The sequence below is a fragment of the Gossypium hirsutum genome, chromosome A10, assembly GCF_007990345.1.
Source record: "Gossypium hirsutum isolate 1008001.06 chromosome A10, Gossypium_hirsutum_v2.1, whole genome shotgun sequence".
Taxonomy (NCBI): Eukaryota; Viridiplantae; Streptophyta; class Magnoliopsida; order Malvales; family Malvaceae; genus Gossypium; species Gossypium hirsutum.
This window is the reverse complement of record NC_053433.1, coordinates 75,960,891-75,977,486: the sequence shown is the minus strand read 5'-3', so window position 1 is coordinate 75,977,486 and position 16,596 is coordinate 75,960,891. Positions and strand designations below refer to the sequence as shown.

Sequence of the window (16,596 nt, the reverse complement as noted above, 5' to 3'; positions counted from 1 at the left end):
ACGTTAAATATTAAAAAAAAATAACCCAACAAATATACATTAAAAAAATTAGATAAAATTACTTTTAAGCACCTATAATATAATGATACATCCTCAATGTTTAAATCAATACAAATGTTATTATACAATTATGCATATTTAGTAACTTCTCTAATTTAATTTAATTTTAATTTTTTTAAAAACAAGTTGAAAAGCAAATTAATCTGCAAAGCTCAAATAAATAATTAAAAATTGAAAAATTCATAAAATGCATAAGCAAAAAAATTGAAAAACTAAAACTAAAAAATAAAAAATTAAGAAAAACTGAGTATAAGCAAAAGATTGAAAATGGAAATCATAACATTGATTGTGTAATCTTGGTATTTGATTGTAAAAACCTTATAAAATAAATAAAAGAGCATTAGAATTTTTTCTTTCTCCAATGACAAACCAAAACGTGGAACAGCTCATAATTTAGCAGTACTTGGAGTTAATGGTTGCCCCCCACTGGTAAACAATTTTAATACTAGATAGCATGTTTGTATGATCCTATTTTTTTAATACCGGTCAAGGACTAAGGTCTTCGCTAAATTTGTTTCAGATCCCATTTTCTTTGAGTCTACAGATTTCTTTCCAACTTTAACCTATTACATCTTAATTAATGACTTAAATGTTCAAGTTTGGGGGGCTGAGAATATTTTATGACGAGCATGCATTTCGTCTTCCACTATCCAATAAAAAATTCAAAAAGCTTTCATGCCATCTAATATCTATACACATACATATAGAAGCTATTAACGGCTTCTTCACTAACATCAAAGAAATTAACAATCCAAATGGGTTTCCACTTATGGTTTTACTTCATACTCATTTTCCTCTTCTGCCTAACGTTACAGGCAGCAGAACCTCAACAAGCTATTTGCGGAGAAGAAGTATGTGGAAACATCACAATTCCATCCCCATTTGGAATCCATAGCACCTGTTATACTCTTCCTTTTTTTAGAGTAACTTGCAAACAGATCCACAATCAGAAAAAGCCTTTCATAAGCATAAATGGCCTCGATCTGGAGGTACTCGGTTCCTTTTTTGAAGACACCATTCTGATAAAAAATCCAGTAACTTACGTTAACTGTGATCATAAAAACGAGGTTGCTAGTGCCGCTGTCAATCTAACAGGCACTCCATTCTTCTTCTCAAGCGACTACAACAATTTTGCATCTGTAGGTTGCGGAAATTTGGCCACCATTTTCCGTAATGAAGCTGATGCCTTCGGCGGCTGCATTCAAACAATATGTGGCGACGGCGCTTCAGAATCTGGCTGCTCTAATACAATTTCTGGAAAATTCACTTCCACTGTCGTAAACATGACAGCGATGTATCCTATTGGTAAGGATGACAGAAAGAGATGCTCATCTGCTGTCATCTTTAGCAGGCTTTATTTCCGTGAAGCTTATCCTTTACCCATTGGCATCAATATTGAAACCACTCATGTTCCCACAACGCTCAGCTGGAATTCAAGCTATTGTGGTGATGCAGGTCGCTATCAGTCACTCGCTGTCACTTGTTCAATTAATTATATAGATTTTTATTTCATTCAAAGACTGGATGTACATAACCCAGATTTTAATTGGTGTTTACTTGGTGCAATTTATTCATTTTTTGCTAATCCCGCAGGATGCGCACCAAGACCCGGACCTATCAGCTTAAACGGTGAAAAGTCTTGTGGGAATGTTACGTTTCAATACCCATTTGAAATAATCGACCAAGAGTATCCCAATGGCTGGTTTAGAGTAATCTGCAAAAAAACCTCTAATGGGCGGACCACGCCATTCTTAAACATAAATGGCGTCACTCTTCGAATACTCGACTTCTCATTTTTGTATGGCAACATTGTGGTGAACCATTCCACAACTTATTTCAATTGTCGCAAAAACAGTAACAATGGGATGAGTCTCAACCTAACGGGCACCCCCTTTTACTACTCAGATTTTGACAACATATTCTTGTCTTCAGGTTGTGGTAATTTGGCCACTGTTTTCGACAGCGAAACAGGTAATCTTGTAGGCGGGTGTTTGCAGCCAAGTTGTAGAATCAGTAATGAGACTTCCTCTGTTACTAGCTGCTCTTTTAATATTCCGCATGGTCTCACTTCTTTCTCTGCAAACATGAGTGGTAGAGTTGATTCTAGCAATGATAGCCGAAAAAGATCTTGCGGATTTGCTTCCTTGATAAAATCAGACTTGTATTATGATTTGACCTCGAAATCAAATGATTTTGATGTAAACAATTGGACGCATGTTCCAACATCACTGCAGTGGAGCACACCGATGTCTGGATTGTGCCGTTTGAGACAAGGTATAAACACTAGTTGTACTTTCGATCGTGTATATTGCTGGCAACGTTTGAGCTCTACTCATCTATGTGTTTGCAACAAGAATTTTGGCATCGGTGATATTTCGACGTATTGCGAAGGTACAAATTAACACATCTTTTTCAATAATCTATATTACATTTTATTTATATGAATATAACCTTTTCTATTCCTTTGATAAATTCAGGAGAGAATTGTGGGATCTATGTTTGGTGTCATATGCTTTGTTTAAATACTCCCGGCAACTATTGTTCGTCACGGGACTGCCCTCCTAAATATAAATACAATAGTACGGGATTTAGGTGTGAGCCTGACGAAATTATTTCACAAACGTCGCCAAAAAATACTCGGAGCTTGACCATCGTTATTATAGGTAGGTGTTGAATTCACACTTTCTTTTCTACAAATGGAAGCATTTTCAAGTAGTGATATATTTTGACTTGAATGTGTGTTGTATGAGTCTTTAGTTTTCGTATTGTAAAATTCATTACTCATTATAGCCTTAAAAGTTTAGTGTCAAAACAACGTGATGTTGTAGTGAATATTCTCCCATAGTATACAAATGACCGTCGCTAAATATAAAACAATTTTGTGCCAAGTCGAATAAATAAAAAACCTTTATTGAAGTATCTCTATGGTTGATAAAACTATGTTTGTTATATGTATCTAGGTTGCAGCATTAGTATCGGGACAATATTTCTGCTACTTGGATTATGGAAAATGTACGACGTAGTGAAAAGAAGAAGAAACATCTTGCTGAAGCAGAAATATTTCAAAAGGAACGGAGGTTTGTTACTGCAACAACATTTGTCTAGCAATACAAGTTATTTTGAAACAATAAAAATGTTTACTTCAAAGGAGATAGAAAAAGCCACGGATTACTATAATGAGAATCGAATCCTTGGTCAAGGAGGCCAAGGAACTGTTTACAAAGGAATGTTAACGGATGGAAGCATTGTGGCTGTTAAGAAGTCTAAAATGGAAAAAGGAAAGAAATTTGGTGAAAAGAAGGTGGAACAGTTCATCAATGAGGTGATCATTTTATCTCAAATTAATCATAGGAATGTGGTTAAGCTTTTAGGATGTTGTTTAGAGGCTGAAACTCCTTTGTTGGTTTATGAGTTCATTCCAAATGGAACACTTTATGATCTCATTCATGGTCAAAATGAAGAACTTCCATTGACATGGGAAATGCGTTTACGGATTGCAACTGAAATTGCCAATGCTTTGTTCTATTTGCATTCGGCTGCATCTGTTTCTATTTATCATCGAGATGTTAAATCAAGCAACATACTTTTGGATGATAAATACAAGGCAAAAGTGTCAGACTTTGGAACTTCGAGATCAATTGCACTTGAACAAACTCATTTAACAACTCGAGTTCAAGGAACATTTGGTTACATGGATCCGGAGTACTTTCGGTCAAATCAATTTACAGAGAAGAGTGATGTTTATAGTTTTGGGGTTGTCCTTGTTGAGCTTTTAACTGGAGAAAAACCGATCTCCTCAAAACAGTCTGATGAAGAGAGAAGCTTGGTATCTCTTTTTCTTCTATCAATGCAAGAGAATTCGTTATCTGATATTCTCGACTCAAAGGTAGCAAATGATGGCCCAGAAAAAGAGATTATAGCAGTGGCTAAATTAGCAAAAAGATGCTTGAACCTTAATGGAAAGAAAAGACCTACCATGAAACAAGTAGCAATGGAGTTAGAGTTGATTAAAGCATCAGAAGAAGGTAATGCTATTGAAGGAAGTGGTGATGAAGAATCTGAAATTGATGACATGATTGAATCTTGGGACATCAATCCTTCTTGTTCAATATCTAGGTCAGTTACAACCGACAGTGTAATTTTGCCATTAAATGAATCAATTTAGTTTCCAACACTTTAGAAATGTTTTTACTTTGTTCTGTACTCTCTATGTAATATATCTTCACGTTTGGTTCAAATCACTCTTTTGTTTTTTATGTTGTTTCTATATATCCCTTATTGAAGCTTTTAAAATTAGGCACGGATATCATCTCTTTTTATGTTTTCAACTTAAATAATTACGGCATGATGTTTTATTTGTCCCTCTAACTTTATAAAAAGAGTTATTTTAATTCTTAAAAGTTAACCTTAGCACAATAAATTTTCCATCTATTGAAAAACAGCGGAAATTTAAAGTTTAAAAAAGATTAAAAATAGAATGAAAATTAAAATGACTTTATTTTTTGTAAAGTTGAAGTACAAAGTAAATAATTATGTTGATGAATAATTAGCTTAAAATTTTCACATCACTATATAAACTACTTCTCCATCTCCAATCTCTAAACTCATCAAATACTCAATCTTTCCCTTGTAATTTGTTATTAAAATAAAATTTTATTTTATTTAAAACAAAAAAAACTTGATTTTATTATTAAAAACTGGAGATCCAAAATATCCATCCCACTTCATGCCAAATTAAAAAACTTAAAAGTAAATTAAATTTAAAATTAATTTCAATTTGATAAAGCCAAAATTAAGCAAAATCTAATTTAATTTTAGACCAGAAAAAATCAATCTATCCCCTATTTTAATTTCAAGTTTAGAATTAAATTAATAACAAATTATTTTTAAAATCAAAATAATCAAGAATGAAAAAGGAAATTCTCAGCCCATTGAAAATTTTGAAGTCCAAGTCAAAATCATAAGCCCTGGAAAAAAAAAAGGTGTCTACACCCTTTGTAACATCCCAAATTTTCGATTAGACTTATGTCACTGATATGAGATTGGATACAATAAAATATCTAGAAAATTGGAAAGATCAATCAAATAAAGAATTTTTATTAAAGGAAAAGTGATATTGGAGATAGAAATCAATGAAATGAAAAGTAACGTGGGTGTGAGAATATGACAAAATGTCCAAATTGTAAATTCTAAAAAGTTTGGGGATTAAAATGAAAATTTGACCAAAATGAGAAATGAGAGTTATTATTGATTATTTGACATAAAAATAGGGTGGAATATGTATTGATGTGATAAAAATAACTTTTGAGACCAAATTGAAAAGATTTGAAAGTAGAGGGACTAAATTGTAAATTTCCTCTTTTCACCCAAAAAGTGAAAATGTGTAATTTTGACCACCCTTAAACTTGTATTAAAGGTTAAATAAGAATTATGAGCTTGGAGTGGGATAAGTGCCTAAAATTGTGAAGAAATGATACAAAAAGCCAAGAAGGGTTAATATGGTAAGTTTGCCATAAAACGAGGCATTTTGGCCATTTCTAAAGTATGTTGTGTTGGAAATATTATTTTGATGAGATATTTGATATGTGGAATAAATATGGACCATTGGATGAGATTTATAAGGAGATGGATTGTGGATCACAAATTTAGGTAGACTTTGACTTGTTGACTTTGAATAGGCAATCTTAGACGGTTTAAAAGAAAAGGGAGATTTTGGCCATCATCTTCCTCATGGTTGACCACTCCCGTGGAAAAGTGAGAGCTTTTCTCTCTTCATTATTCTACTCTATTTCTTCAATCGTACTAAAAATCTCATCACCCACATTGATTTCTCACCAAAATCAACTAGAAAACTCTTTCATAAGCTTGAATCCACCTTCAAATCTTTATTTTTTAGCAAGAGTTTTGATAGTTCTTGGGGGAGAAAGTTGAATCTAGAGAGAGAAAGCTTCAATAATGTAAGAAATGGTGTTTCCTACTTCTACTCACTTGGTATTTTAGATTTATTGTATGAGACAACTTTGGAAGCTCACATGTTGATATTTAGGAAAATGATGAGATTGTGTAATGGATGTGAGTTTGACTAAGTAATGAAGGTGTGTAAATTCCATGGTAAAAAATGTTGACAATAAGTGGTTAGTGATATTGTTGCTTGGTGAAACTTAGCTACATGTGCCTTATTAATTAATAATGTGTTGTGAAATTTGGTTATCATGAAACAACTGATGAATATGACTTGGTGTTAGTGAATTATTTTAAATGTGTTACTAATGAAGAAAAAGGTGCATAAAGTCATCTTAGCCAATTAGAAAATTAGCATGTTTTTATAACTAAATCGTAAAAGGTGAAAAAGTTGAGTTTTTTAGTAAAAATGGTCAAATGGTTATGAAACTTTAAGATAAAGGACTTGAGGGATAAATATACCATTTAAGGTACTAGTGGATGTTATTGGAAAGGTTTTGTGGTAGTTTTAATGAAATAAAAAGGTTAAATTGGTAATTAGATAAAACAAGTAAAATGTGTTAAAATAAGATGAATTAAAAATTATTATCTTCATTATTTACTAACCCTAAAAGAACCAAATATCCATTGTTAAAAGAAGGGGAGTTTTCTACTATGAAATTTCTTCATGCATGGTAGGTTTTTAAACCCGTTTTTAATGATATGTTTTTGAGTTCATTGTAGCTTAATCTAGCTAGCCCGGAGGTCAATTTGTAAAATTGTTAAAGGTTAAGGGCTATGCCATGAATGTTCTTGAATGGTTTTTGATGTTAAATGATATATTATGAACGTTGGTTGAAAAATAAACAAGTTTTGTTAAATGATTTTCTATGAATTTTGGAATTAGGGACTAATTGTTAGAAGTATAAAATTAAAATTTAGGGTTTTATTATGAAATGATGGTAAATATGAGTTGTTTCAAGGTCCCTTGCATGTTTGATTAACATGGAACTAGATTAAAAAGGTTAGATTCTAAGTTATAAACTTAAGGATTAAATTGTGAAAAAGTTAAAATGTTAGGGGTAAATTAGTAATTTTGCATAAATGAGAGTTATGGATTGAATTTAATGTTTGAGGTTAATTGAAGTACTTAATTGAATATAATTATCTATTTAGATCAAGATAAACCACAACCGGAGCTAAATCGAGGAAAGGCACAAGCTTTAGATTAATTCGACCTAATTTCTACAGTCCTAATCATCGAGGTAAGTTCGTATGAACAGTTATTGTCTTAATGATATTTAAAATATATGTTATTATGTTAATTATAATGTGAATTGATCAATGTATAAAAAAATCAATGCTATGATGATTATTGAGTCTTGGTTGAACCTTAAAAATTCGTAGGATACAAATAACATGTTATTAGGGATTTCCTGTTTTTGGTACTGGTCTTGAATGTCCTACCAATGGCTAAGATCCTATATTTATTGTAGATACTCAAAAGCTCGTGTGAGCAGCATTGTGTAGCTTACATTCTGACCCATAGCTCGTGTGAGCAAGCCCATTTAACAGCTTGTGTGAGCAATGATGTAAAGGAAAGGTTACAGTTATATGTAAAGGCACACTTTGTGTGAGCTTTCCCGAGTATCCAATGAAATTCTAAATGGTTCAACGGGCAAGAAAAGGGATTGAAAAGGTAAGTGTTCAAATGGAATTAAGCATATTATTATGGAAAGAATGCATGAACTAATTGATGTATTTCATTTGGTAAATAAATTATATTATGAATGGCTTATTTAATTTATGTGCAAGTGTGCTAACTTGCATATTGATGGTGATGTATAGGCTTATGCCAAGCTTATAGTTTGGATTATATTATGTTTATGTTTTATATATGCAAATGAAATGGTAAGTTATGTTTTTATTTCATATGAGCTTACTAAGCATTAATTGCTTACGTAGTTTCTTTTCTATGTTTTATAAATTATCGAAAGTTTGATTTGGTTGGAAGCTCGTCGGAGATCTATCACGCTATCCAGAAGTCAATTCGATAGTTTCTGTATATTTTGGCTAAGGTTTATAATGGCATGTATAGGGTGGGTTATTGTGATGTTTTTGATGAATATGTAAAATGGTAACTTGATATGCTTGTGCTTGGATGCTTATGGATTGTTGATGAATTTACAATGCTTGCTTGGGTTAGTAATTTTGGTCACTTATATGTGTATGTATATATGATTCTTTTGGTAAGTTTGTGATGGCTTGATAATGGTCTTTCATGGTATGTTTTGTATGTTTTGAGAGTGGCTAAATGATGTATGTTTTAATACTTAAATGGTCTAGAATTGTATGCGTGGAATTAAGCATATAAACATGTCTAAGTAGGAGATGTTTAGTTGTTGTTTGTAGTGCCTTTGAATGTCATATTGGTTAGTTGAATTAGAACTCCTAAAATGGAAATTATATGTATGTTTCGATAGGGTTTTGGTGCCTTGAAAGTGTGCACAAATGATCTAAATGTTTATGCATGAAATGGTATTGGAAATGACTTGATTTTAGGTAAATTTAGGTCCACATGGCCTGAGACACAAGTGTGTGACTCAGCCTTGTGAGACACACGGCCTAGCGACACGATTGTGAGTCATTTGTTGAATTCTTAGGTTGCAAGTCAGTGAGTTACATGGCCTGGCACACGGGCGTGTGAGGCAGCACACGGGCGTGTGACACGGCCATGTGACCCTACTCAGAGAGTTACACGAGTGGAGACATGGGCTAGGACATGGTCGTGTGTCCCTATTTCGAAGGTTACATGGCCTGAGGCACGGGCATGTCTCTCAACCATGTGAGGCACACAGCCGTGTGACCCCTGTTTCCAAAATTTTGCGACTTTTTTCTAAACTTTCCAAATGATTTTAAACTGGTCTCGAATCATTTCTAAGGTATTTTTAGGGCATCGAGGGCTCGATTTAGAGACAATATATATGAATATGATTAGTTTATGAATTGTTAATGTTATTGAATGAAGTTAAGTTTAAATGTTTTTGATTGTACAGTAATACTCCATAACTCTAATCTAACAACGAATACGGGTTAGGGGTGTTACATTCTAAGCTTCCAAGAATCCAAAGCCAAAGTCGAATACCTCAAAAAGAACACTTCCTTATCACCTAATACATAGCATGGTCATCTAAGGCATATCAAGTAATCAAGTTTTCTCAAACTACTTATAACTCATATAGAATCATGGCATAAGGTTAAATTAACTTGTACTGCTAGCAAAAGGTCTTAAAAACAACAAAATGAACATATGTACACGCCATAAATAAAATATCATAACCATTTACTAGTTAAAGTAATCAACCTACAGATGTACCTTCAAAAGGGTGGCTTGACCTTTGATGCAACTTTGAGGTCCCCATCTCGAGTCAACCATGCATGAGGAAATATAAAAATTTCATGTGCTAAATATACTTCTATGCCTAATGGTGCTCAAGACAATTTTATCAACCTTAAATATACTATTTATATCAAGGTGATATGTATGTGCTATTAGAAGTGAATTATGTCCTTATACTATTTTAAATTTTTATTAGACATGTTATCAAGTCCTAATATAACTTACTCATTTAACCAATTCAATTAAGTAATGACTTTCCCATTTTAGGGTCTGTTTTTTTTCCAGGAATGTTTTCCTAGTTTTTCGGTGTTTGTTTGCTTGAAAATAAATTCCATTGGTAAAACATTTTCTAAAACAAGGTAAATGAGATGGGTTTTTAGGGAAAATGTCTTATCGATTTTATTTTTGTAAGACATTTTCCTTCTTCCTCCACTCTTACCAATTTGGTTCCTCCTTCTTCTGTTCTTCATCTGTCTCTTCCTGAAGCAAATATGCCCGGGAATATGTGTCTACTGAAGAGATCAAGTGTAAAAGATTTGTTGATGGATTGAACGAAGACATAAAACTATTAGTCAGGATACTTGTATTGAAAGAATTTTGTAGTACTGGTTGAGAGGGCCTGTAAAGCCGAAGATCTCAGTAAAGAAAAGAGAAAAGCTGATTCAGAGGCTAGAGATTCAAGGAAGCAATCGATGAATAAATCTTATCATTCCTCATTAAAAAAATCTAGAGATTTTAATGATTGATTGATAGCTTTAGTGGAAAATTAGAATAGAGATCGTGGAAAGCAATATATCAACCCTAAAGCTTAAACTACCTCAGTATCGAGTGTTGGTAATGCAAAGGATGTAAAACCTGAGTGTAAACAACGTGGAAGATGACATTTTGGAGATTGTTAGGGAAAAAGTAACAACCGAGCTTGTTACAGTTGTGGTTCACGAGATCACTTTATAAAAGATTGCCTAGAGTTAGGTAAAAGATAATGCTCAGAACATGAGGCCAAGTAACACTACAGCTAGAAGTAGACTGCAACACCCCAAACCCGGCTCGGATGTTATGGCCGAATTCGGCGTCACACTGAAGTGTTTTAGCGAAAACTGTGTTTTCATTGAAAACCCTTCTTAAACAAAAGAAACCTTAATAAACATATCTTTCAGTTGCGAAAGCCTTGTTTTAAGAATTTAATTTAAGAAAACTTATCATTTAGAAATTAAGTTGCGGAAACGTAGAAAACATACTATAATTTAGGAAACCCATGTTCAACTTTTCGTAATTACGATAGAAATAATAATACTTCAAATAATAATAGCATAATGAAAACCTTATTAAAATCTGGTCTGAAACATACTTAATAAAATAAAACTTATAAGCTTAAAAAAAAGTCCAAATTTGTCTTACTAGATGGTCACCCTGAGTCCCTCCAAACATCGAACCGCCTACTGTGCATCACCTGAAAATAAAATAAAAGAGGGGGTGAGTTTTTGCAAACTCAGCGTGTACAAACCTCGATAAAAAACAAACATTCAAAGAGAAATCATCAAACATGCAATGCAATCCCATCCAAATTATCCATCCGCTACACAAAAGCTCCGTCCCCCGTCACACCATATGGGGATATAAATATCTACCCACCCAGCCCACACACCAATGGTAGCCCGATTGCGGAACTACCTTCATTTACATATTGGGCTTTAAAAGCCATCGGTGGATCCACGATTGTCAGGCAACCATGCGATCCTCATATACTTCCTCCGTTCCATAGTTCCCAACCCATATGCAACCTAAGCAGAATATCATATGTATGCATGTCACATCGATAAAACTTACATTTAACACCTAGGGGTATTTTGGTCATTTTTGCCCTTAGGGGTATTTCGGTAATTTTCCCTCTATTACGATTTTCACTTGCCTTGGCTCGTTAACAAATCCCGTGAGCTAAGATGAACGAATACTATGCACCAGGTAGGATTCCAGAGAAGAGGAGGTGAGTTATTAAGACTGCTTAAGTACCAAGCTCTCCCTAGATCCAATCCTAGCCATGCATATACCTGTTGCCACACCTTAACCCTATGACTTGTCCACGGTCGCAATATATTAATAAAGTTTTATGTAGTTATCATATACTAGGCCCAAAACCCCTACATACATGAATATGGCCCACTTGGCCCATCTCATTCATATGGCCCATCACGCCCAATTCACATTCATATGGCCCATCAGGCCCAATTCATATTCATATGGCCTATTAGGCCCAAATCACCTCTATATGGCCCGTTAGGCCCCAATCACCTTGTACTCATGCTTACACACAAATTTTCTATCACATAGCATCAATTATCAAATTTTACCTATTATGGGCCCAACAGCCTATCGGGCCCATTAAGCCTATTCTAGCCCGGTTGGCCAGATCATAGCCCAAGTCCATGGAATCGCCCATGGGCCTCAGAAAACCTATCGGTTTCCTCCACACGAGTGTTCGCGCACTCACAAACTACCGCAGCTAAACTTTAGGCTTTTCGGCATTTTGACTTTTCGGCATTTCGGCTTTTCAGCTTTTACCGATCTACTTGTGTGTGCAGTGTATGTACACACCTGGTAAGTAAGCGTGCTGCGATTCCCTTAGTCACCAACCTAAAAACGATATCATCCTACAATTAATCGCATGCTTAATACATATTTTTACTAAAATCGAAACCTCACCTTTCACCTTACCTTGCGCGACAAGTATAACAACCCCTTTTTTAATCACTAACCACGATCAACTCCTAGATCTGCATCAATCTTAAATATTAAACCAGAATAATAGATGACTTGTATCCAACACAAGTCTCCTTACCTTAACTATGAACATTCGGCCAACCAAGATCAAGAGCACTTACCAAAGTCTTTCACCGGAGGAGCAAATCGGCAGAGATCTAAGGACTGAGATTCGTTACCTATTCCTACCCAAAACTGATTAGAAGAAGTGAGGGAATGTATACTCAATATTTAGCAAAACTTGATTATGAGAACAAAGCACTTACACTAGGCTTGACCGATTAGAAAGGGTACTGGCGGCACCAAGAGTATTCGGTCAAGAAGGTTTCTGCCCGTGCGATTTGTATGGTAAAAGAGAGTTACTCAGCACCAAGGAAAAAGAAAGAAAATTCAGCAATGAGGTAGAGGAAGAATAGAATTTGGCACAAGGAAGGAGAAAAAGAAAAGAAAGGCAGAGGGTTTTCGGCTTTTAGAGAAAAGAGTTTCTGGTAACAAGGTGAAGGAAATTCGGTCATTAGCTTCATATCTTAGCATTTAGCACCTATTTATAAGCCTTATAGCCGAATTTTCCCATGCCTAATTCCCCATTCGGCTCCATCACTTCTTCCTTCTCATCTCCTTGTTTTTCTCCCTGATAACCCCTTGATCCTTTCCTTAATTTTCTCTCTTGAACATTTCCCTTGGAGTCCACTTTCCTTCCACTTCCATCCTTCTAGAAGGTCAAAATTAATCTTCTAAAAAAACTAAGCTAGGATTCGAACCTTAAACCTCCTTGCTAGCTATTAACGCCACCTCTCTACACTCTAAGTGGCGTCACTTAGCCACTCCTCAATTAGGCTCTTTGCTGCTATTTTCCCCTATCTTTATTTAAAAGCCCAACTACTTGCCAACCTTGATTCTTTTAATAATTAACTTATAATTTCTTCTACCCCTTAATTCGAACTCAAACCTTGACCAAGACCTACCTTTGCGTAATTAGCACTTAATCAGAATTATTAAGCACAAAAAGAAAAATTCAAGATTTCGAGATTTTTGGATTTCGAGATTTTTAGGGCGTTACATAAACCACCGAGAAATAAGGGAAATACGAGTGGTGGTAGAGGTGTGACACGAGACACTACAACTAGATCTGATGCTAGAGCACCTAATGATCATTTTAGGAACCACTAAACTAGAATACGATCACAACTGAGGCAAGCGTACCTATCGAATGGTAGTATAGTCACGGTGAGTCCAAAGTATCGTATCCACAAGGACTAAAAGTACTAGTATTAACTTTCTTTCTATTATTTAACCTAAAATATAAGAGATTTGTTTTAATCTAAAATTAACCAACTAATTAACTACTAAACGAGACAGAGAGTGAATAAAATAGTCGAATAGACCAATATTAAAAACAATACCCGAGGAAGAATCCACCTAGACTTCACTTATTATTCTGATTCTGAATCTAACAATTTATTCGCTTGTCTTGATCCGTAGAAATCCCTAAATTATGTTAATATCTCTTTTGAGACTAAAAACAACTGACTCTAGATTGATTAATTGAAATCTCTTTCTAATTAAAACCCCTATTGTCACATTAACTCGATCTATGGATTCTCTTATTACATTTGAATCTAATCCGGCAGATTTATGTCGCCCTATTTCTAGGGTTGCATGCAACTCCGCTTAATTATGTGAGATCTACTCTTAAACAGGGACTTTTTCTCCACTAATAAGCACATCAATTTGAATTAATATCTTGAAAATATTAAAACAAGAATTAAGAGAACATAATTAAGAACAAGAATAAGTATTTATCATTAAATTCAAAATATTAAATAATAAGATCCATCTTAGGTTTCATCCTCTTTAGGTATTTAGGGAGTTTAGTTCATGTTGTAGTAGGAAAACATCTCAAAAATAGGAAGATAACAAAACATAAAGAAACCCAAAAACTTCGAGAGAAATTGAAGGGAGATCTTTAGTCTTGAAGGAGATTCTACTTCCGAGCTGAATCCGTTGGCGTTCTTCAAGTAATTCCTGTGTTCTACTCTGTGTGCCCCCCTTTAGGTCTTCCTCTGGTATGTATTTATAGACTTTAGACTGCTCATAAACCTTAAAAACTGGCTTTTTCTGCGTATTTGGTAAGCTAGGAGCGATATCGACACGGGCTGCCACATGGGCGTGTGGCCAGCCCGTGTAGCTCACATGGGCATATGCTCCACCCGTGTGGAATTCATCTTGACCGGTGGGTCCTTCAATCAGCTTATTTTGTCTTTTTTGGCTCGTTTTCTGCTCCTTTTGTTCCCCTATGCTCTTCTGAGTATAAAACATGAAATTAAAGGATTAAGAGCATCTAATTCACTCAATTATATAATAAATCATCCAAAAGTATGCTAAGTATGGGATTAGAAAGTGCTACTTTTATGGTTTATCAGCACCTGCACGAGCTTACGCTATTTGAGCACGAGAAGAAGTGCCATCTCCAGATGTTATTTCCGGTAATTTTACTCTCTATGATACAAAAGTTATTGTATTGATAGATCTAGGGTCTACTCCTTCGTATATATGTGTGAATTTAGTATCCAGTAAGACTTTGCCGGTAGAGTCTATTGAATTTGTAATTAGAGTATCGAACCCCTTAGGCAAGTGTGTAATTAGGGTCTACTCACATATTTGATGTTGTTACCATTTGACGAGTTTGACATAATCTTGGGTATGGATTGGCTAACGATGCATGATGCTGTTGTGAATTGCAAACAGAAGATGATTGATTTGAGATGTCAGAATAATGAGATTACCCGTATTGAATCAGATGATTTGAATCGATTGCCAGCAATGATTTTAGTGATGTTAGCTCAGAAATATGTGAGAAAGGGTTGCGAAGCTTATTTAGCTTATGTGCTTGATATGAATGTGACTGAAAAGAAGATTGAATTAGTGCCAGTTGTTTGTGTATACCCAGATGTGTTTCCTGATGAGTTATCGGGATTACCTCCGATTCGAGAAGTTGAATTTGGCATTGAGTTAGTACCGGGAACTACTCCGATTTTGATAGCTCCGTATAGAATAGCTTCGACTAAGTTAAAAGAGTTAAAATTTCAGTTGCAAGAATTAACTGATAGAGGATTCACAAGACCGAGTTTTTCACCTTAGGGTGCGCATGTTCTGTTTCTGAAAAAGAAAGACGGCACAATGAGAATGTGCATTGATTGTCGTCAGTTGAACAAAATGACTATCAAGAACAAATATCCTCTGCCTTGAATTGATGATTTGTTTGATTAGTTAAAAGGAGCTACTGTGTTTTTAAAGATAGATTTGAGATCGGGTTATTATCAGTTGTGATTAAAAGATTCAGACATTCTAAAAATTACTTTCTGAACGAGGTACGAACATTATGAGTTTTTAGTTATGCCTTTCGGACTAAAAAATGCACCTGCTATTTTTATGTATTTGATGAACAAAATGTTCAGACCGTATTTAGATCGATTTGTTGTCATATTTATTGATGACATTTTGATTTATTCGCGTGATGAAACTGAACATGCTGAGCATTTGAGAATAGTGCTACAGACTTTGCGAGATAAGCAAGCGACGTTTAGCAAATGTGAATTCTAGTTACGAGAAGTCAGTTTTCTGAGACATGTTGTGTCAGCATCCAATATCCGAGTTGATCTGAGCAAGATTTCAGCTATTCTGGATTGGAATTCTTCGAGAAATATTTCTGAAGTTCGCAGTTTCCTGGAACTTGCTAGTTATTATCGACGATTTGTGAAAGGCTTTTCTATGATCGCGACTCTATTGACGAAACTGCTTCAAAAAAATGTGAAATTTGAATGGTCTGAAAAGTGTCAGAAAAGTTTTGATCAATTGAAGGCTTTATTGACTGAAGCCTTAGTGTTAATTTAGCCAGAATCGGGTAAAGAATTTGTGATCTATAGTGATGCATCTCTGAACGGTTTGGGATGTGTTTTGATGCAGGAAGTCAAAGTCATAGCTTATGCTTGACGATAGTTTAAAGTCGCATGAAAGGAACTATCCGACACACGATCTGGAATTGGCAGCTATAGTATTTGCGTTGAATATTTGGTGCCACTATTTGTTTGGTGAGGAATGTCACATTTATTTCGATCACAAAAGGATGACTCAGAAAGATCTGAATCTACGACAGTGAAGATGGTTAGAGTTGTTAAAAGACTACGAGCTTGTAATTGACTACCATCCGGGAAATGCCAATGTTGTTGCTGATGCTCTAAGTTGAAAATCAATGTTTGCATTGCATTCGATGAATACTCAGTGAACTTTGTCTGATGATGGTTTGGTTTTAGCTGAGTTAAAAGCGAGACAGTTATTTATTTAGCAGATTTACAAAGCTCAAAAAGTTGATAACGAATTGTTAGAAAAATGGGTTCAATGTGATTTGAGTACTGATTCAGAATTCCAAGTTGATGCTA

General features: G+C 34.7%; 1 protein-coding gene across 1 annotated transcript; it reads left to right on the top strand.

Annotated features, from left to right (window-relative positions):
• The first annotated feature begins 815 nt into the window (after positions 1-815).
• Positions 816-4,293, top strand: LOC107902320 (wall-associated receptor kinase-like 8). Its single transcript, XM_041078551.1, has 4 exons — positions 816-1,515; positions 1,654-2,451; positions 2,538-2,723; positions 3,021-4,293. Exons 1-4 carry the CDS (start codon positions 816-818, stop codon positions 4,223-4,225), a joined length of 2,889 nt encoding a protein of 962 aa, XP_040934485.1. The 3' UTR covers positions 4,226-4,293.
• The last annotated feature ends 12,303 nt before the right edge of the window (positions 4,294-16,596 follow it).

What these genes read in the sequence shown, in the direction of transcription:
- LOC107902320 (XM_041078551.1), top strand. Translation starts at nt 816, where the DNA reads ATGGGTTTCCACTTATGGTTTTACTTCATACTCATTTTCCTCTTCTGC. An exon ending in TATTTCGACGTATTGCGAAG is followed by an intron (nt 2,452 to 2,537) that starts GTACAAATTAAC and finishes TGATAAATTCAG; the next exon opens with GAGAGAATTGTGGGATCTAT. An exon ending in CTTGACCATCGTTATTATAG is followed by an intron (nt 2,724 to 3,020) that starts GTAGGTGTTGAA and finishes ATATGTATCTAG; the next exon opens with GTTGCAGCATTAGTATCGGG.